Source organism: Pinus tabuliformis, chromosome 8 (assembly GCF_031772625.1).
Source record: "Pinus tabuliformis cultivar Carrire ecotype Pingquan chromosome 8, CPIR1, whole genome shotgun sequence".
NCBI lineage: Eukaryota > Viridiplantae > Streptophyta > Pinopsida > Pinales > Pinaceae > Pinus > Pinus tabuliformis.
In genome coordinates, this window is record NC_142294.1 from 1,282,588,620 (window position 1) to 1,282,610,168 (window position 21,549).

The window sequence follows — 21,549 nt, forward strand, 5'->3', positions numbered from 1 at the left end:
TTAGGAAAATTAAAATATTAATGGGTATTAATATAAAATTGGGTGAGAATGTTCTAAATGACATGGCTCAAGCCAAATCTAATCGTAATTGCTCATTAGAGACTTAATCTCAGTCGTTGATTCATCAACAAGAAAAGTATAAGAGAAGGCTTGAGGGTCAATTGGAGACACACCAAATTGATCAGTTAGTTCGGCTTTCTGGAGCGAGGTTTTGCTCAGAGAATCGAGCTAGTGATTTGTTGCAGCGAGGGGCAGTACGGCACGAGGCTGACAATACATAGCAAAGAGGCAGAGATAGTGCGAGAGAGACAGCATAGAGCCTGGAGAGGCTGACGCAGAGGCAGCTAGGAGCTACGCAGAGGCTGAAGAGGCTAGTGTGGGTAACGCAAACGCTCTGAGGGTTGACGCAGAGAGCCAAGGGGTTGACGCAAAGGCTAGGAGAGTTGAAGTAGGTCCAAGAGACAGCGCCAAGAGATTTTTCATGGGCAGACTGAGTGTTGGTGAGCCAGGAAGGGTGACGCAATCCCTATAGAAGTGACACGGAGCAGTAGAGAAGCTTGGAGCAACTTTCGTTGTCCAGTTAAGGAGTTGTCGTAGTTGTTGTGGGATTGTTCATCCGGTGATTGATCAGCCGGAATATCTGTCTCCGAGGAGAGGTATTACTGTAGAGGACATTCTTTGTTGGGTGAGCCATTTCTGGCACCCTAGTTGTGTTCAGAAAATGCATAATAATAAAACCCTCATATCTGTTGCACCAGTTTTCCCGCATTGGGTTTTTCTGGGGACAATTGCCCAAAAATAACGGTGTCCCTTGTGTGTTTGTCTCAGTTATTTCAGTTGCTGATCTGTATATGAGTTAAGGTTGCATTTGTGTTTATTTCAGTATTTATATTTATAAATAACTTGTTAAGGGAATGAACAATTAGGAGAAATTAAACCAGATAATGCAGTATGGATTTCTAACGTGTCAGACTTAGAAACTTCAACATGAGGTAAGGCACAAGTATAACCCAACAACCACCTCTTTTCAAAAGATTCTAAAACTTTTACTTTTCAACATTTAGTTTAAGAGAATATAGCTTGTTGGATTTCATTTGTTTTATTTATTTAGCAAGCATCTTCTTGCGGAATGTTGATTAAATTGAAATATTTGACCAAAGATAGGTACAAGTAACTATTTTTGCCCATTTTACTCTTGTATCTAGCTGATTTATTTTGCAGATCCAAACATTTGTAAGACATAATACAGAAGATCAACAACAAAAAAAGACGTTTCAACAATCCAAGTTACATTTACTATAATGTCTCCATTTCTAGATTCCTTTATGATGTGGTTAGAGTGGATTTCTAGAGTTTGTGTCAGCTAGGTCATAGGAGTGAGATTACGTCATTCGTGAGCTCGGAGGGTTTGGAGGAGTTTTATAGGGCCTAGCTTGGTTCATTTACCATATTTCATCAACAAGATCAGTTTTGCACAGTTTATTCTTGGTTTCGCTGCATTTCGTCGATTACCATAAAACGGGGTTATTATTGTGCAAATTTTAATTAATTACACTAAATATATTATTTGCAGCTTATTCCTTGGAGAAACACCTTAGTGTAATATCTCATTGGAATCGGGATGAAAGGATCTATAGGATGGGATAATGAAAAGTGATTTTTAGTGGTTGGAGAAGTTGTATATGCAAATTAATAACTTTCTGGGGTTAAAAAGACTTTATTAAAAAGTCACTATTATTTTAAGAGTGAAAGAAATTCAAATTGGACAAAGGGAAATTAAAAGACAGGAAATTGATTTCTCTCTTATCATTGTGCATTTTGTTTTTTGGAGTTTGAATTGGTGAGCATAGCTTCTCATCTATTCCTCAGACAAAAGCCCTTAGGAGAAATAATCTAGTTTCGGTGGACGATCATCCACCCTAGCTGGATCGAATGAAGGATCGGGTCGATTCTTCATTGGATCTATCTTTATCGCCAGAGTAGACCTTATTCACATGCTCAGATCTGCTTAACGAGACCGAGGGATTTGTTTCGCTTGAGATGGAGGTAGAACGTTCCTACTGGGGTTTGTTTACCCTTGGTTGATTAGTACAGCATTGGGGAGGGATTTGTTCTTGCCATTTCTTGAACTGTTCAGTTTCTTCTTTCAACTACCCCATTTTGTTTGGGTGTTCTGGCAGCAGAGAGTTCTCTTTCGATTCCATGGACTTTACAAAATTCATCAAATTCTTTTGATGTGAATTCTTCTCCTCTATCTATTCTGAGACATTTAATCTTAGAGTCCTTTTCATTTTCTACAAGAGCTTTAAGATTCTTAAAACACTCAAATGCTTCGGATTCATATTTTATGAAATATACCCACATCATTCTAGTATAGTCATCAACAAATAACTTTGGGATGTCTCACACTGCATTAATCTAGTTGACATGGACCACATACTCCTTGGAGTGCCGAAGTTCTAGTTGGTCCACATAAATCAGCATGGATGATCTCCAAAGGCTTTGATGTAGAAAACTCCTTGGTCTTGTGACTGGTTCTAGTTTGCTTTCCATGTTGACATCTCCTTGATTTGGCTTGAATAACTTTGGGATGTCTCGCACTGCATTAATATTGCTGATATTGATCAAGTTATCAAAGCTTGTATGTCCAAGTCGCTTGTGCCACAGCCAACTTTGATCTCTTTGACTTAAGTAACATTTATCTTCTTGAATTTTGTTTAGAATGTAGATGTTGTCTGGTGTTCTAACCCCTTTCACCACAAGCTCCCCTGAGGAAGAGTTCCTTATTTCACAATCTTTAGTGCTAAAGGAAACATTATTTCCTTGATCACAGATTTGGCTAACACTCAGGAAATTGTGTTTGAGCTTGTTTACTAGCAAAGCATTTTGAGCCTTTCCTTTTCCATTAATAAGGGCAACAGTTCCTTTTCCAGTAATTTTTGCAGATCCACTTCCAAAGCATACATTTCCTTCCTTTTTGTTCAATGAGACAAACTTCTTTTTGTCCCCTGTCATGTGTCTGGAGCACCCACTATCCACAAACCAATGATTTTCATCACTGTGAACACATAGACTTAGGCCACATTTATCCGTGTTGGGATTTTCATTTTTTGCTTTTCTTCTTTTGAGGGGGGCAATTTTGTTCATTATGTCCATTATCATTACATAATGAGCAGATCAGATCAAATTTGGCCAAGCAGTCAAAAGAGTTGTAGGTCTTGATTTGTCCTTTGTTTGTTTGATCCTTCAATTTTGGTGTTTCATTCTTACGGGCCATGCAATGTCTAGCTTGATGACCAAAATTTTACAATAAAAACAGTGCCCAAAAAAAGATAGTTTTGTACATGTTGTAATAGCCATGATTTGAATCAACATTCTTCCTTGGAGTTACTCTCTCTTCATTCTTTGGATTTGAGATGGGCTTTTGATGAAATAATCTTTCTTCTTTTGGGTTGCTGGAAAGTACGTCGGCATAGTTTTTCGCATTATTCTTAGTACTTGATGATTCTCCCTTAAAACCTATTCCAGAATTGTCATGTTGAGGTTTTTGATTATTTAGAATAGTGTCAAGTATTTGAGAGCTTTCCCAACCCCTTTTGACTTGCTCCAATTCCTTCCTCAGAGATACTATTTCGGCTTCACGTTCTTCACAAACTTCTCCTTTTTCTTTTAGCTTATCTCTCAAGAGGTCTTCCCTTCTTTTTGTTTCCTCGTTTTCTACCTTGAGAGAGATGATTTTATTTCATAATTTCTCATTTTCTTCAATGGCACTCATTAACAATTCATCTACATTTCCTTCTAGCCCTGAATCATCATCATTTGTGAATGCCATGAATAATACTTCTTGGCTTCCAGCATGGTCATTTTCTTCATCTGATTCTTCATTACCTCCTTTGCGGTGAGGGAACTGATTAGTTGATTTCTTTTTGATGACTACAAATTCATCTTCATCAGACTCATCTTGCTTAGAGAAGAAATTCTTCTTATTGAACCCTTTCTTTTTGTATACCATCCTTTTAGAATTTTCCTCACCATCACTATCATGCTTATGAGGACATTTTGCAGCATAATGACCTATTTTTCCACATTTGAAACAAATAAGAGGGTACTTACCTTTTAGCTTAGATCCTTTCTTTAGTCTTCGTACAAATTGCGCCAATTCAGATTCAACATCGGAGTTATCACTACTGGTATTCCATTCTTTCCCCTTTTTTGATTTTGAGGCCTTGAATGCTGCATCTTTGGAACTTGGGCATCCTTTTCTCATCTCATAGGCAATGAGGATTCCATGAAGTTCATCCATCTTGAGAGTGTCTAGATCCTTCATTTCTTCTATAGCACTTACTTTGGAGTCAAATTTGTCTGGGAGAGATCTTAAGACCTTTTAAACAATAGTGCTTTCTTCAAAGTTTTCTTCCAATCCTTTAAGAGAGTTGACCACTACAGCTACTCGAAGAAAGTATGATGCAATATCTTTTTCATCATCCATTTTCAGACTTTCAAATTGCCTTCTATGAGTTTGAAACTTTGCCTTCTTAACTTTGGAGTCCCCATCGTATAAGCTAATTAGCTTATCCCATACTTCTTTGGCCGAGTTACAATTCATGACTTTTGTAAATTCAGAATCAGTGATTCCACTAGTGATGGAGTTTAAGGCTTTTGCATTTGCAATGTAAGCTTTCCTTTCGTCTTGATCTGTTGGAAGAGTGGAAGGAGCTGTGTACTCATTTAAAACCGAATGCCAAACTTCAGGTCCAAGGGACATTAAGTAGTAGGACATTCTCTTTTTCCAAAAACCAAAATTTGTGCCATCGAACAGAGGAGGTCTTCCTGACACTTCTTGATTTCTCGTCATGACTAAGAATCCTTCTTCAAGCTGTTAGGCTGATATGAAGAAGCTGGCTCCGATACCAATTGTTGGAAATACTGAGAGGGGGGGTGAATCAATGTTTCTTTTCAATTGTTATTTTCATCAGTTAAATCATTTATATTTAGAACACATAAATAAATAACAGGAATAAATGCTTTTATTAATATAATCTTTGCAACAAATCAAGTACAATGTATATAGGGCTTCAACCAGTTGCCAAGCACCAACTTGGACTTTTTGTGAGGCTCCAACCTCCAGAGCACCAACCCTGTCTTGTCAAGGCACCAACCTTGGATTTAGGAGCACCAACTCCCAAGACACCAATCCTTCCAGTTCTGAGGCACCAACCCCAAGGGCTCCAACCCTCTGCTATAAATTGTCTGGATATATTTGGTAGTAATTCTCTGCTCCCAACCCTGCTGGACCTACGACTTACTTCTGTCCTCCTGCTTCTTCCACGTCTGCCAGACCTTCGGCTTCCTCTGTTTCTTACAGTACACACCTGTAAACTTTCCTTGTTCTCTGTTATAGATGCCCGATACGCCCTGACCTTTGGCTTCCTTTTCGCTCGCTTGATCTTCTGGCTTCTCGCTCTTCGGCTTCCTCTGTCTCTTCGAGTTCACCAATACTCAAAAAACACGTTCATTTGGAAGAGAGGCCGAATTACAAAAGTGTTGCATATTAAAATTATATCAAAGAGGCCCTTTTAAATATTTATACAATAGACTCAATATTTACGGAGGATTTCATAGGAGAGGCTATACCAATAGGGAGGTCCCACATGCCACATCACTACCTCAATTTGAAATCGCAACTTTCGGAAACTCCCGCAATTGCAACCCTTTGGCTTCACGATATAACATTGTCGATGCCCCTATTTCCGATGGATGCGATATTCCAATAAGCTTCTTTTGATAACTCAATCGGGTCCACAACTTATATCGCAATCAGCGGTCGGGTTCACAAGACTTATCGCAATCGGCAGTCCAGCGGTGTCAACCCTTTTGAACTTTGTGATTCAACAAATGCGATATTTAGTTAAGCCATGCTATAATGGTGCAGCGGATCCGCAATGCTATCGCAATCGCAGTTTTCAAGCGGCATTCCTTTGTGATACATAACTTCCAATGTGGATGTGATATACTATTAAATCATGTTATAATGGTGTAGTGGGTCCACAACAATATCGCAATCACAGTTATTAACGTGACATCCATTTATGAATTGCGATATGAAAGTTCCAACGAGCAAATGTTGTAGTATACCTGGGGGGATAGTATGGGGTACAGAGGGATGTATAATCAACTGTGTTGCAGACATTTTATGGAGCGATGAATTTGCAAATCAAATCTATACGTTTTGATGCAAAACTTGCAAAATCTAATTACAAATTTGGGTTCTTTGCAAAAAAATACCCAATTTGAAAAAAAAAATCAGCCGAATCAGAGTCCAGATGAGGGAGATATCGCTGATTTAAAAATCAGTTGTGTTGCAGACATTTTTCGGGGCGGCGAGTTTGCAGATCAAATCTGTACGTTCTGGTGCAAAATTTTCAGAATCTAATTATAGATGTGGGTTCTTTGCAAAATAATACCCAATTTCAAATAAAAATGAGTTGAATCGGAGTCCGCATGAGGGAGATATCGCTGATTTAAAATCAGCTCTTTTTTCAGAAATTTTTGTGACGGCGGGACAGTTGCAGCGCAAATCTGAAATTCCAGTGCCTAGATCGGGATTTCTATCACATGGGAAGATGCAGAATGGTTGTTCCATTTCCGAAAACAGGTCATGATAGGAATTCTAAGCAATATTGACTAAATTGTGACAATTTAAAATTTTCGCCAAGTGAGTGAATTTTTTTCAAAACTCTCTTCATGGCGGTTCTATATTTTACAGGAAAAGATAATGGTCATATTATTGAAGAATACATAACAAAAAAAAGTCATTATGGGCAAAACATCGAAAATTTTGGGTAGTGGCTAGTTTTAAAGATGAGGTGGCCACATGATGGGAATTACTTAACAAAAAGAAGTGTTCCAACCTACCCGATGAAGAATTTGAAAAATTCTTTTTAGACAAATGGTCTCATGTTAGAAAACAAGATAATGAGAAACATGTTGGGTTATTTTTTACTAGTATCTGCTTATTACAAGTTCATGGATATATTAAGAAGGAGAAGAGCATTGTGTCTATATAGTATAAACCCTAGTTGCAAGAAAAATCTTATAAATGTCAATTTGGCAAAAAAAATTGCAAGTTCCAGCAAAACAAATGGAACACACACAGGTTAATAATGAGGAGGTGCAAGTTTATAAAGATTTGAAGATTTCTATGGACAAGTATGTATTGCATTCTGATTTTTATGCTTCAGATATGGATAATGTGGATGTTGTTTTGGGCTACCCTTGGATGGAATCTATGGGTACTATCAATATTAATGTGCAAAATAAATTCCTGAAGCTTTGATATAAAAAGAAGAAAATTACATTACAGAATATTTCCATCAATAAACAGGTAGAGTCCAAGGAGGCTAAAGCAGAAGATGTTCCAGGAACTAACACATCAGATGATGAACCCTTGATGGTCGACAACCAAACACAAACATCAAACTAGGTAGGAGAAAAACAAGTAGAGTCCAAGGAGGCTGAAGTAGAAAATGTTACAGGGATGGATACATCAGATGAGGAATCCGTGGTTGAAGTAATATTGGAAGATAAGCAACAACAACAGGGACCACAACATGTACCAGATACCAATCAGGCTCCATTAGGTGGTGAATTAAAGAAAGATACACCATTGGTTAAAACTTCAGCATATCACCACCCACATCACCCCGCAAGAAAACAACCAACAAGGTGGCAACGAATCAGCAACAAGGAAAACCCCCGCATGACAGATAGAGAGGGGCGACAATCCACCCACAACACAGCAACGCAGAAGAGCCGCCAAGGTCAACTTCCATCTCAAGCAAGCAAAGCACCAGCTAGATCGAGGGTTCACCTTTCTCTGGGATGGCTAGATGCATGTGCATGGTACCAGTGGACTACTCTTTTGAGTAGATCTTATTATTTGTGTTCTTCTTATGTTTCGGGGACGAAACATGTTTAAGGGGGGTGGAATGTAGTATACCTAGGGGGAATAGTATGGGGTACAGAGGGAGGTACCCAAGGGAATAATGTAATAATGGGATGGGCCATAGTAATAAGTAAAGTGGTTAACTCGCATCATGTAAGGGACCACAAGTAGTTAGAAATAATGTAATAAGCACATGGTATTAGATGGTATTGAGGGAACCATGGTAATGACCCATGATATTGTATGTATGAAGCTTATATAGAGGCTAGAGACTCCCCATTGAGAGATGTCAAGGAATATTGTATGGACAAGCATACGGCTTGTGGAGTGTTCTCCTTCCTTAAGGAGTGAATGTATGGTGTTGCCCTACCTTAAGGGTTTGATTAATAAAGTGAAGCATTTCTATATTCAAATCTTGTTATTTCTTGGGTTTATTTCTATTATCATATATTTTTAGATCAAATCTATAACAGATGCGATATTGCATTAAGTTATGTCATAGTGGTGCAGTCGGGTCTGTATTACATATCGCAATCGGAGGTTTACGGGACCTCGTCTGGCACATGGATTAAAGTCGGCCTTAACCCCCGCAGTCTGACGGTGATCTAAGGGTTGACTTCCTTGATCGATGGCTAGGATTTAGTGCAGGCCTTCAGCCACGATCAAAACCGACGTACACTCCTACCCCTGCTCTTCCGATAGTTGTGCTCTTTGTTTTCTTCTTTACTTGCTTCAATAGCTCTTCTCTGCTCTAATAGCTCTGCTCTGCTCTAATAGCTCCTATGACTTCCGATATTCTCTGCTCTGATATTCTGCAATACTCCTCTGATATGTTAACTCCTCCGATAACACTGTTTATGCACCTCCGCCGATGTGTTCCTCTTTGCTTCTCATGGCTTCCAATGACCTCTTCCTCTTACACTTTGACTTCATGATGGCTTCCAATAAACTGCTTCTGATGAACTCTTCTGATAGCTCTTCTTTGACTGCTCCTGTTCTTGGCTTCCAATGTCTTTCCAATGGCTTCCCTGATGGCTTTGCTCCTTGGCTTCTTGCTCCTGTTTCTTCACGGATCTGCTCTACTTCTCCTTGGTTTCATATCATCATTTAGCATCCTAGAATATTGCCATATTGACATTAATGACAATCTAGATCAACATTAGAAACCCTTCATGTACTTTTCTGATTTATTTCTGCCTACTTGTTCTGATTAATTAACAAGTTATTTACCATGTAAATACTGAAAATAAATACAAGTACATGCTCAACACATTACAAATCATCAACTGAAGGAAACAAAACAAGCACACAAGTGACACCATTGTTTTTGGACCAAAGTCCCCGGAAAAACCCAATGCGGGAAAACTGGTGCAGCTATTTGAGGGTTTTAATTGTTAAGCATTTTCAGAATACAATCTGGGTGCCAAAACCAACTCACCCAACAGAGAATAATCTCGCCAGTAGTACCTCTCAGTTGGAGACAGATGTTCTGGCTGAAACCCGGATAAACACTCTGACAATTCCCAGCTCCAATCTGCCCCACGAAAACCCCAGGGTCAGCCTCTAGGGACTGCGTCAGCCCTTTCTGGCCTAGCGTCACCCTAGCTCGCCCTGCGTCAGCCTCTGGAGGCACCACATCAACCCTTAGGGCCTCTGCGTTACCCACGCTGGCTCTCTGACGCACTGCGCAACTCTTGGATGCCTCTACATGAGCCCTGGTTGGCTCTGCGTCCCTCTCTCCTGGATTCTGCGCTGATCCTCCTGGTACTATCTCTACCTCTCTGCATCTGTACTCACTGCCCCTTAGCTGCAACTCTGATCACTCTTTCGACTTCCTCAGCAAACCCTGCCCCAAAAAATCAAAATCATGATCAACTCGGTGTGTTCTCCAACTGACCCTCAAGCCTCCTCTTATACTTTTCTCGTTGACAATTCAACGGCCGAGATTAAGTCTCTAATCAACAGCTACGATTAGATCTGGATTGATGCATGACTTTTGGACCATTCTAACTCAGTTTTATATTAATTCACATTAATATTTTATTTTCCCTAAGTTTAGACTTAGGGACTCCATTAAAAATATTAATTATTTTAATATCTTCCAAACTGGTTAGATTCTGCCCAAACCATTTCTGGGTCTTGGAGATCTCATGTGCTTTAGCCTCTCCACCAATTTTCAAGGCTAGAGCACATCCGAAGCTACCCCAAATCAACACTCTTATAATTTTCCTATTGATAAATCAACAGTCGAGATTAAGTCTCTAATCAACGGCTAAGATTAAAACAGACTTGATCCTCATCACTTAGAAGCTTCTCACCCATATTTTTATTAATACCCATTAATGATTTTATTTTCCTAAGTTTAGACTTAGGAACCCATTAAAAATATTAATTATTTTAATAACTCCTCATCCAGGTGGAATTTCTCCAAACGATGTCTGGGTCGTGGAGATCTCATGTGTTCTAGCCCCTCCACAAAATTTCGGAGCTAGAGCTCATCCGATGCTACCCAAAATCAACACTCCCTCTTCGTGAGGAATGTGCTCTAACAATACTTCCCAATAGAAGCATCACTCTAATCCACTACATCAGTTCTCTGTGTTGTTGATGCTTGGCCTGCTACCCTTCATCCACTGCACTATTGCATTTTGTACTGCTGCCCATGACTCCGCCACTCTCTTGCTACATCTATACTGGAGCTCCCTCTCAAAATGCTGCATCATACTGCCCATAACACTACCATTGCTAACTACTGCACTGCAACTTAGTTACTGAGAAGTAACTGAAACTTCACCCGAAAACTGACATGCTTGTCAATATGGATGCCTCGTGATGCTGAAGCTACCTTTGCTGCTAATTTGTGCTGACCCTCTGTTGCCATTGCGTCACTGCAATCTGCTCTGTGCCTCTCACACTACTACAACAGCCACTGCGTTGCTTCAGACTTTGGCACTCTAGCTCTGCCATTGTTGCTCCATCATACCTCGCACCAACCGACACCCGTCATTTTGCTACTATCGCTAAGGGCTCTCGTAGTTGTATGTGATCCAAGAGTTTGGGCTCCTCAAGGATCCTGCCCCTTTTGTGTAGTCCTCCCGACTACAACTCTATGTCGCCCGCCTCTTCTCCAGAGGTGCATGAACATTCATTGCACAATCCGCGTCATCATCCTCCTTATCAGCTTTCGTTGGGCAGCCTTCGAGTCAGAAGCCTCTTCCTTGCCCTTCTTCCGAGGGCACTGAGTGGAAAAATGTCCTAGTTCACCACACCTGAAGCATCTGACCTTGGATATATCCTTTTTCTTCCTTTTCTGCTGCCCATGCTATCCCGATGATGCGAGATTTGCAACCTCCTCCTCCTCCTTCTTGACCCAGGCTCCTTTGCCGCTACTTCCTGCCTTGGTCAGCCTCCTAATCTCTTCCTGTCAAAGAGCTACCCACATTTCCTCCCAACTAGGGAGAGAAGCTTTGCCCAAGATACTCTGGACAAATGTCTCCTAGTCTTCGGTAACTGCATTCAGGGCAGTCCTGACCATGAACTCAGGATCCGTGTAGACCCCACGTAAGTCAGTTGATCTCGAATCCCTTGCAACCCTGAGGAGGAAGGGATGTCTCAGTTGATTCTCCAATAGCATCTTTCGTTGAACGGAAGTCCCTTGATACAAGGTGTTCAACATCTCCCACATCTCCCTTGTTGTTTCCTTCTCAGCAATGTGTGGGACCATATGATCTTTGACCCCGTATAGAATTATGCATTTAGCCTTCGCTTGAGCCTCCTCGTATTTCTTGAGAGGATCAGCATCGACCAGTACAACCACCCCTTTCAAGGCATAATCCTTGATGCGATTCTTGTCCAAGACTGCCAAGATCCTGGCCTTCCAGATGATAAAGTTGGATGCTCCATCCAATCTGTCCTGATCCCTCAGTCCATTGATTGCCATCTCTGCTCGACCAAATGTAGGACTGGTTCTCTTCTCCCTCCTGCTACTACTCTAGCAAGAGACGGATTTGGATTTCTTTGGCGCTAGAAATCCTCTAAGGAACAAGCTCCTCCAGACTCCATCTGAGTCCTGATTTCCTTCACGGAAATACTCCCGCCTAATGTCAAATCACTCCTCTCCACTCCTCCTTTGTTGTTGCAACCCAGATATAGATTTCTTTGGCTAGAAATCAGTCAAGGCAGTAACTCCCTCTACCTCGGCTCAGTCTCCTCAGACACTGTTCTGCACCAACAGCAAGAGCATCCCACCAGCTACTCATATTCGATCTACACTGCTCTCTCTGCCCCAGCAACTGAAGAATCTGAGCTTCTCAGTCTCTGCGCAATCACTGTGTGAGCTAGATCATCTCCTCCTGGCCACTACATCTCTCGTTCTAGGTTCAGAAAGATGATGTGGCACTGCGTGAGCGTTATCTGCCCCTCTGCTTCTGCGCTAGCCCAGAAAGTTAACGCAATCATTGCATGGGCTCCTCCCAGCTACTGCATCACCTTCTCTTGGCTGAGAATGCTAATGCAGGCACTGCGTGAGCCTTTGCATGACCTCTTCTGCACTGCGTCACTCTCCCTTCTCCATCTCTGGCTCTGGAACAGTACTGTCACTTGGGACAGCTGCCTCTCTGCAGTAGATTTGTTGAATCACCCGACTAATGGCTTCAGTGTCCTATGATCTGCAATGCTCTGATACCATGTGAAGATTTTTGAATCTACACATCAGAAATCCTACTGCAATCACTGGTTTATCATCTCCTACTCGTTTTTACATTCAACAAGTTATTTAATTATTTAAATACTGATGAAAAACACTACTGCAGACTACACTGTTATACAAATCATACACTGAAATAGAATGAGACAAACACACAAGGGACACCGTTATTTTTGGACGAGCGTCCCCAGAAAAACCCAATGTGGGAAAATCGGTGCAGCATATAGAGGGCTTGTATTATTAAGCAAGCAGAATCTGAGTACAACAGGTTGCCTCTCACACCGGCTAACCTTTCAGAGAAATATCGACAGCAAGAAATACATACGAGGGTTTACCTCGTTCTCTAAGTCACAACTGATCCACTGAATGGTTGACTCCAGCAAGCACTGCGAAAATCCCAGCACAATCTGCTCTGTGTGGGCCAGCGTCTTGCCTCTGGGAGACTGTGTCACTTCTCTGCTGGATCGATTTGCTCTCAGGAGCTTCGACTTCAACCCTCCCAGCTCAAAACATCGAACTCCCAGCAAAATCTCGAACTTCCGACAATTATCTCGCACTGCCATTGCAAGAACCCTCTTGGCCTGCGTCAACCCCTTCTTGGGTTGCGTAGGCCCCTACGCTGCCTCTTTGATGCTACTGTTGCCTCTCTGCCTGATACTCATTGGCTCGGAACTCCCTTCCGATCCAACTCTCTACTAATGCCCCTCTCACTGCAACTTAGATCACCAGTTCAATTTTTCTTAGCAAACCACGCCCCAGAAAAATCGAACTTCTTTGATCACTTGGTGTATCTCCAACTGGCCCTCAAGCCTCCTCTTACACTTTTTCTTATTGATGAATCAATGACCGAGATTAAATCCCTAATCAACGGCTAAGATTAAAATAGACTTGATCCTCGTCATTTAGAAGCTTCTCACCCATATTTTTATTAATACCCATTAATATTTTTATTTTCCTAAGTTTAGACTTAGGAACCCGTTAAAAATATTGATTATTTTAATAACTCCTCATCTGGGTGGAATTTCTCCAAACGATTTATGGGTCTTGGAGATCTCATGTGTTCTAGCCCCTCCACAAAATTTCGAAGCTAGAGCACATCCGATGCTACCCAAAATCAACACTTTCTCGGTCCTTTGGAATACACGTGTCCAAGCCTCCCTACAAAATTTGAGGCTTTAGCACATCCGATGAGACCCCAAATCAACACTCCCTCTTAGCGAGGAATGTGCTCTAGCAATATACCCTGCCGCATATTGCTCTAACTCTGAAGCATCGTCCTCTACGTTGTTGATGTCTGACATGTTGTCCACCAACTACTGCGCTACTGCTGCAACTATACTACTGCTGACACTCCCACTGTCTACACTGCATCCGTACTATAGCTCCCTCTCAAGTGCTGCATCTGTGCAGCTGCTAGCACTACCACTGCCAACTGCCAACTGCCACTGCACTGCAATTGTTGCTGCTACTCCATCAGCGACGGAAAAACATCCAAAATTACTAAACTAACTATGTTCAGTATGATACCACGTGAATGTTGGAGCTTGACTATTGTTGGTCTCTGCACTGACTCTTTGAATCTACTGTGTTGTTGTAGACCTCTGCTTTGTGCCATTTGCACTGCTGCCAACTCTGCTCTGCGTTGTTCAGTCTCTGGAGCTCCTAACCACTACTACTGTCTCCCCGACACTACTTAGCACCATCTAACACTAGTCCATCTTGCTACTTCTAATATGGGCTCCCGTAGCAAGGAAATGATCCTAGAGGTGGACTCCTCAAGGATACTGCCCATCTGTATCTCTTTCGAACTACAGCTCCAAATCAGCCCACTTCCATCCTAGAGGTATCTCAGTTGTCATGGCAAATTCTTCTTCTTCGATCTTCGAGGGCGCAACCTTCGAATCGTGTTTCTCATCTTTGTCCTTCTTCTTGAGATGACACTGAGTAGCGTAGTGACCCATCTCACCACTCCTGAAGCACTTGATCTTCGAGACGTCCTTCTCATGTCTCTGTTTCTCCTGTTGTCCCTTCAATGCAAGGGTTGCATTATCCTTCTCCTCCTTGGGTTTCGACCCACTGCTGCAGCGTCCGTCAAATTTAACCTTGATAAGTCTCTCCTCAACTCCTCTTGTTTTAGAGCTGCCCACATCTCATCCTAATTCGGCAATGCTGCTCTACCCAGGATACTCTGTACAGAGACTTTCCACTCACCTGAGACAGAATTGAGGGCCAGTCTAACCAATTCTGAATCTTGAGGTGTAAGCCCCGCAGTAGAAAACTCATCACGAGTTTCCTTCAGCTTTGTGAGGAATGGATCCACACGCTCCCCCTTCTGCATCTGAGCAGATCTCAGCTTCTGCTCCAAGTACATCTTTCGCTGCTCGGAAGATCCCTGATATAATGTAGCCAAGGCATCCCACATCTCCTTAGCAGTCCCTCTGCTAGCGACATGACACACCACGTGATCCTTTACTCCATCCAGGATCATCCTCTTGGCCTTCGCCATTTCTATTCGGTACTTCTTCAATGGATCTGCATCTGCAGGGACAACCACCATGTTGTCGACATATGTATTGAGGGCATACTCATCTAGAAGGAATGACATCCTTTCCTTCCAGATGACACAGTTAAAAGCTCCGTCCAACCTGTCCTAATCCCTCAAGCCATCAGTTGCCATTTCTACCAAAAATAGAAAGTCGAATGACCTCCTCTCCCCTTTGTTATGTTGTTGGGCTAGCCTATGCACTCCCTACTAGAGCTAGAAAAACTGTTGCCCCTTGTTGTTTCTCAGCTCTAGAGAAATCGAATTCCTTTTCTAGGAATTCTCTGAGGAAGAAATTCCCTCAGTTGTGCTTCTCCTCTTGCTTCTAATGATTTTTACCCAACAAACTGCTTGCAGAAAAATCTGCGTCCGACTAGCTCTCCTTACATTGAGGCTTCAGCGCTGCTCCTTCTGCCCCAACAAAAATTCGAACTGGGAGTCCTCTCCGTCGACTCACTCAGAGAGAGACTGCCTCGAAATTTCAGCCCTCCGACTAAGAACTGTGCAAACCCTCTAGGGTTTCGAACTATTGCTTCTTGCAGCGTTTCGATCTCCCTCTTCTGCTCAGCGTCGGGCTCTCTGGCACTACTCTTCTTGTTCCACCGGCAACTCAGATACCATGTGAAAATTCCTAAATCGGAATCCCTACTGCAACCACTGATGATATTACTCCTTTTTAGATTCACATGAACAAGTTATTTGCAATTTTCTACAGCAAATATTGAAATACATACACTGCAACCTTCACTTAATTAATTTATATGCGAAAACAAGAGACTGAGCAAGAGAGAAAATACAACACAATAGCACGGTTATTTTTGGACAAATGTCCCCGGAAAAACCCAATACGGGAAAATCGGTGCAGTAGATCTGAGGGTTTATTATTATTAAGCAGTAGCAAATTTTGAATACATCTCTAAATACCTCAAGGGTTATTCAGTTACAGAGAGAGATATGATGGCAGAAATATTTGTGAGATTACCTCACACAATCACTGAGAAAAATCCCAGCTGATCCGGTTACTAGATGAGGTGCCTCTGGCAAGCCATGCGCTACCTCTACGCAATCCTCACGCAGACCCTGCGTCAACCCCTCTAGACACTGTGTCACCCAGCCAGCTGATCGATTTGCTGCCCGGAGTCACTTCTCTTCGCCTCGCGGTCTCACACCCCGGCTCCTGGCTTCTGAAACTGACTCTGTTACAAAATTTAAGACTCTCTCTCACCCTCTGCGTTGCCTCTGCGTGGCCCTGCGTCAGCCTCTGCGTGAGAGTTGTTGGATCACTCTCTGCCTCTCTTTCTTGATGATTCTCCGGCTGAGAAAATCTCTCTCTGGACGCTATCTTTGCCCCTCAACTGCAAGAAATCTACTCGATCAGAATTTCCTCCTAAGAACTTCTCACTTCAAAAATTTGATCTCTTGATCTCTTTGTGTGTTTTCCAAATGACCCTCAAGCTCCCTTAAATAATCCTCTCGTTGACATTCAACGGCCCAAATTAAAAGCTAATCAATGGCTAAGATCATTTTAGCTTGATCCTCGTCTTCTTTTTACACCCACAATTAGATTAATACCCATTAATATTTTTAATTTCCCAAGTTTAGACTTAGGGTCCCATTAAAAAATATTAATTATTTTCATAAAATTGTCTCTGGGTGGAATTTACCAAAACGCTTTCTGGGTTCTTTGGAATACATGTGCCCAAGCCTCCTTGCAAAATTTGAGGCTTAGAGCACATCCGATGCTACCCCAATTCAACATAGACCAGTCGCTATAGCTGAAGAATACAGGTATCAAGTTGCAATGGTACAGATCTGAACAATTCCATTGGAGATCAACTTTGAACAGACCAACTAGATCATGTGAGAGCAATAGCACATGTTACAAGTATCCTCATGGAATATTGCAGTCAGGGAAGAATTGTGCCAAATTAGTTACATGGAAGCACAATAGTAGCACAATCATAATCTCGTGCCAACAAGAAATCTTCCCCATCACTCAACGAGGAGGTGGGTCACATAGAGGAATTGGTATTTTGTTGCTCCTTGATCATACTGGCAGCTTCAGGCACCAAGTGGTCACAAGCAGGGTTGCAGGGGAGCCCCCCCCGAATCCGCTCCCGGAGTGTGCTCCACTCAGGAGCATGCTCTATAATGTCCCTTCCTAAATTATTTTGGAACGAGATTAATTTCTACATTTTGGGGCCAATTTTGGAGGTGATGGGGCCCATTCGATTTTATTAGGAGGCTAGACTTAATAGAAGTTATTTCAATGTGGTTAATTTGTACGCGGGGGCCAACCACACTAGGAGAATACGCATTCCCGAGTTCGATTTGCATGGAGGGGAAATCGATGATTTTAAGTAGGGGACCCACGATGGAGGGAAAATGGAGGGAAAAGTGCTCTACGAAATCCATATAAGGCAACTCTCCTCATTTCAGCATCTTATCTTTTGAGATCTCAACCCTTGCTTCAGTGGACTTCGAGTGCCAACCCTAGAAGGGAGTTATTCTTCATCTCAGTTCGTAGCGGCAGCAAGGAGACGAGTTACAGCAGTTGTAAGTCAAGTACCAGCAACGGGGGGAGTTACAGCGGCGTGGGTATTGCGCAGTCACAGCGTGAGGCACTATGGGAATGTGGGGAGACAGGAGCATCCTTCATCATTTTCAGGAGTATAGAGGGCATCTATAGATAAGAGGGCCATCCTACACGCAACTCTCATTGCATCACATGTAGGACTGTGCCATCTCCTCCATGACTGTGCAATCATTGGAGTGAGACTCTTTGGGGCAACACCATCCGGGGAAGTTTGGAGCTGGGACGGTGGGAGATCATTTGGAGGGCCATTTGAGGAGGATTGCTGGAGTTCGGCGAGTAAAAATTGACAAGATCAGTCACAACAACAGAATTCGAAATTGGAGGAGGACCAAGTTGTGAAGGGTTAATTTTTGAAGGTTGGAACCAAGGGAAACCCTTTCTGGGTTTTTCTGGGTTTTGGGCAAGGATCGCACTCCTAATTCCGAGGTCAACATTTGGCCAATTCCTTCAAGGGTCATTTTGGGTTTCTTGCGTAGAGGCTGTGATTAATTTCCTATAATTTTCAGAGCAACAAAGAAGGCTCTAACAGCAAATCATTTTAGGCAGCAACACCTTTTTGGGCAGTAACAACGCAACTCTTGGGCCGGATTACCAACAGATTTGAGGAGGGTGTTCCATTGTTCATTTTGGGATTTTGCTAGCTTGCCTAGAGCAAGCCCAGGTGCACACATTCCAGCACCTTGTTATACACCTCTTCCCATTTAATAAAATGAGTAGACATAGCAGTTTGGTTGCCAATTTTGTGGTCTAATGGTCTGATTTAATTTTATGGTATTGTTTTAATTGTTTGCTTTGCATAGCACTATTTTCCCTAGTTTGAAACATTACACACTCCCGGAAAAAAATTCACTCCTTGGTTTATTTGCAAATTTTTTGTCTCAAAGATGTTCCATACATAAATGTTTTTCAAAGAAACAAGAGCTTTTAAGTAGGGCAACCTAATATTCAAGCCTATGGCCCTAGTATTGATATGCATTTCATGGTAATGTTAAATTCTTAATGTAAGAGTGACATTCTCCTTTATCTTTCATTTTCATCATTTTACTTAAATTTTTAACATTACCATGAAATGGGTCAGGATGTTCGGGAGTGGTTCCGACCTCATTGGATTTCATATGGAGAAAGTAGAAGTTTAGATCTCACTCAAAATCCAGTAGACTTATCAGTTTTTCAGGATTTCAAGTTTTGCGGGATTGCAATGTTTCCATTTGATTTTGTCATGTACTAGGGTATGGAACTCGTATTTATTCAAGAGCACCAACCCTCTATGCACCTTGATGTTAGTGACATTGGTTGTCGAACTCCTCTATCATGACCATACTAAAAATGTACCCATCACTCAAACAAAATCTTGACTTGACATGCTACGTTTTTTCTATCTTATGTTAATTGCTTAGAGGGTGATATTAATGACAAAGATCCCAAGATAGGCAATGATTTTGATGATATGTAGCTATCTATTGTAGCATGATTTTTTTGGATGCTAGAGGCCATCTAGAGCCTATTTGTTGATGTATTTTCGATTTAGAGATGGATTGCACTTGATGCTATTTTGGTTATGTGAACCCTTACATGTTATATAAATGAGAACTTGTAACTTGTGGACGTGGTTGATGAAGATTATAACTTCTAGATGATTGATGTTATATGGTTTAATCCATGTTTTTATGCTTTTTATATCTAATTCATCATTCTACAGGCTTTTGTTGACATATATGCATCAAATATATATTATATAAAAATTTGTTGCTGATTCGCTCCCAAACCGGGAGATTTTGAAAATGTCACTCCTTGCTCCCACTCCCAAGTAACCTTGGTCACAAGCATGTTTTTCTTGATATAATTGTGACAATAAAGTTAGTTGCAATTAATTGTCTGTCTATTATTTTTGTACAATACGTATGTTGTGTTGAAGAATTATTTCTCATGTTTACAAATATAAATTGCTAATAAACCCAACAAATTGCCTCAACATAAATCCTCCAAGAAGAACCTATCAACAAATTTCCTTAAGCAACGATTGTTCATCCGGTCACCTGGTATCTAATTGATCTAAAGCAAATAGTTGACTCCATAAGGCACTGATCTCATAAATAATTCAATCTAATCTCGTAACTTGCTAAAATCAACCAAGTGGCTATGCCATTCAATCATGTCTCCCGAACTTGTTGGTTGCCAATAGGTTTTGCATTTCCATCTTCCATAGGGACTACCCCCATAGCCTGTTGTTGGGAGATAGCTAGAACGGAGAGGTCGGGGATCAGAGTGACAGCCCCCAACCCGAATCGTTGTCGCACCATGCCTATACAATCTGAGCTACAACACATATCAAGATCAAGTATCATCATCTCAAGGACTATACGCAGAAAGGGATAGTGAAGCTATCGTACGTTCCAACAGATGACCGGGTTGCGGATATCTTGACGAAAGCCTTAGTTAAAGGCAAGTTTGTGTTTTTTAGAGATAACTTGGGAGTTGTACAAAATCCCTTCCTCCCTAAGAGGGAGTGTTGAAAATGTAGCAATGGAAGGTCTTTTGGCTTGTGCCTTAGCTAGTGAAGACCATGAATTAGTCTTTCTCTCACATGAATGTGAATTCATGAGATAGACTTCAGTTACGATGAGTTGATTTCCAGTTTACTAGAATGTCATCAAGTTTACATGCGTAGTGTTGGAACTTCATTTCGTTGGAGTCTTCTTCATTTATACTACAAGATGAGTTGGCAGTGACAAGTTCAGTTAGAATGAGTTAAGACTTCGGTGTTGATTGGAGAGAGAACGAGTTGAGTTCTCAATTAACTCGCAATCACAACTTAAGGAAACGTGTGACACTAGTGTGAACTACTAATCAAATTTGGCCTCCTAGCATGCATAGAACTCTACTAGGCAAAGAAGGACGAAGGCACAAGATAAATAATCATTCTTTGTGTGGAATGTGCATTATTGAGGAGCAAGAGTGCGCACAGATTTAGGAGCAAAGGAGCGCAAGGATTGTCGAGCAAGGGGATCAGGATTCGCAGAGCAGGTCGAGACTATCTCAAGCAGAGAACAATTGCGTGCATGGCCGAGAGCAATGATCAAGGCAGGTCAAGATCAATTGTAGAGATGAGATTAGTGAGGAGAAGCCTAACGCTTTCTCAATGACAAATTGCTGGCTGCAGTAGCAGCGTGAATTGTAATAGATCCATTTGCTCAAAGAACAATCAATAAAAGACCACAACAAAGAAAGCAGGTTTTCCCGTTTGGGTTTCCTAGGTAAAACAGGTGTGTCAATTTTGTGTGCATGTGTTTTTATATCGATTATTTTCCGCTGCATGTTGAATGTTAAGAAACTCTATATCTTGGTGAAAGTTAAACTTGGTTTCAGTTTTTAGTTGCCTTGTTTTCAGTAATTCATCTAGGCAGTGTGCAGAGTTTCAAGAAAATTAACAGCATTTCTCAAAAAAAAGGTCCACATTTAAAATAAAACTCTTTAAACTTTGCCCCAAAAATAGGTTCAGGCATACCAGTGAAATACAATCAAATTTGATGGGGAACAAATCGTGAGCTACTGAAAATTGCTTCCACTTCAATTGGGAGAACCAAATACTCAATACTAAGTTCTGTTAATTGCTATTTGGAATTTCTATGGCCCCCTTACCTAAAGGGAAAGAAGACACAAAATTAGAATAAACCATTTTCAAGAGAAAGGAGGTGATCCCCACATACAAATCCAATGCGAAGAATCCTTGCATCTTCATCCTGCTCCCACAGCGGAAATCC

The 21,549-nt window shown here is 41.5% G+C and overlaps 1 protein-coding gene across 7 annotated transcripts in view; it reads right to left on the reverse strand.

Annotated features, from left to right (window-relative positions):
• Positions 1-21,549, reverse strand: part of LOC149240092 (prolyl 4-hydroxylase 1) — a 419,466-nt gene that overhangs the window by 263,520 nt on the left and 134,397 nt on the right. For 5 of the 7 annotated variants that reach the window (XM_089373625.1, XM_089373626.1, XM_089373624.1 and 2 more), the window contains one exon: positions 21,496-21,548. The exons of the other annotated variants lie outside the window; for them this stretch is intronic. In XM_089373625.1, coding sequence (XP_089229751.1) covers positions 21,496-21,548 — 53 coding nt within the window. The remainder of the gene's footprint in view (positions 1-21,495; position 21,549) is intronic. 7 annotated transcript variants of the gene reach the window in all.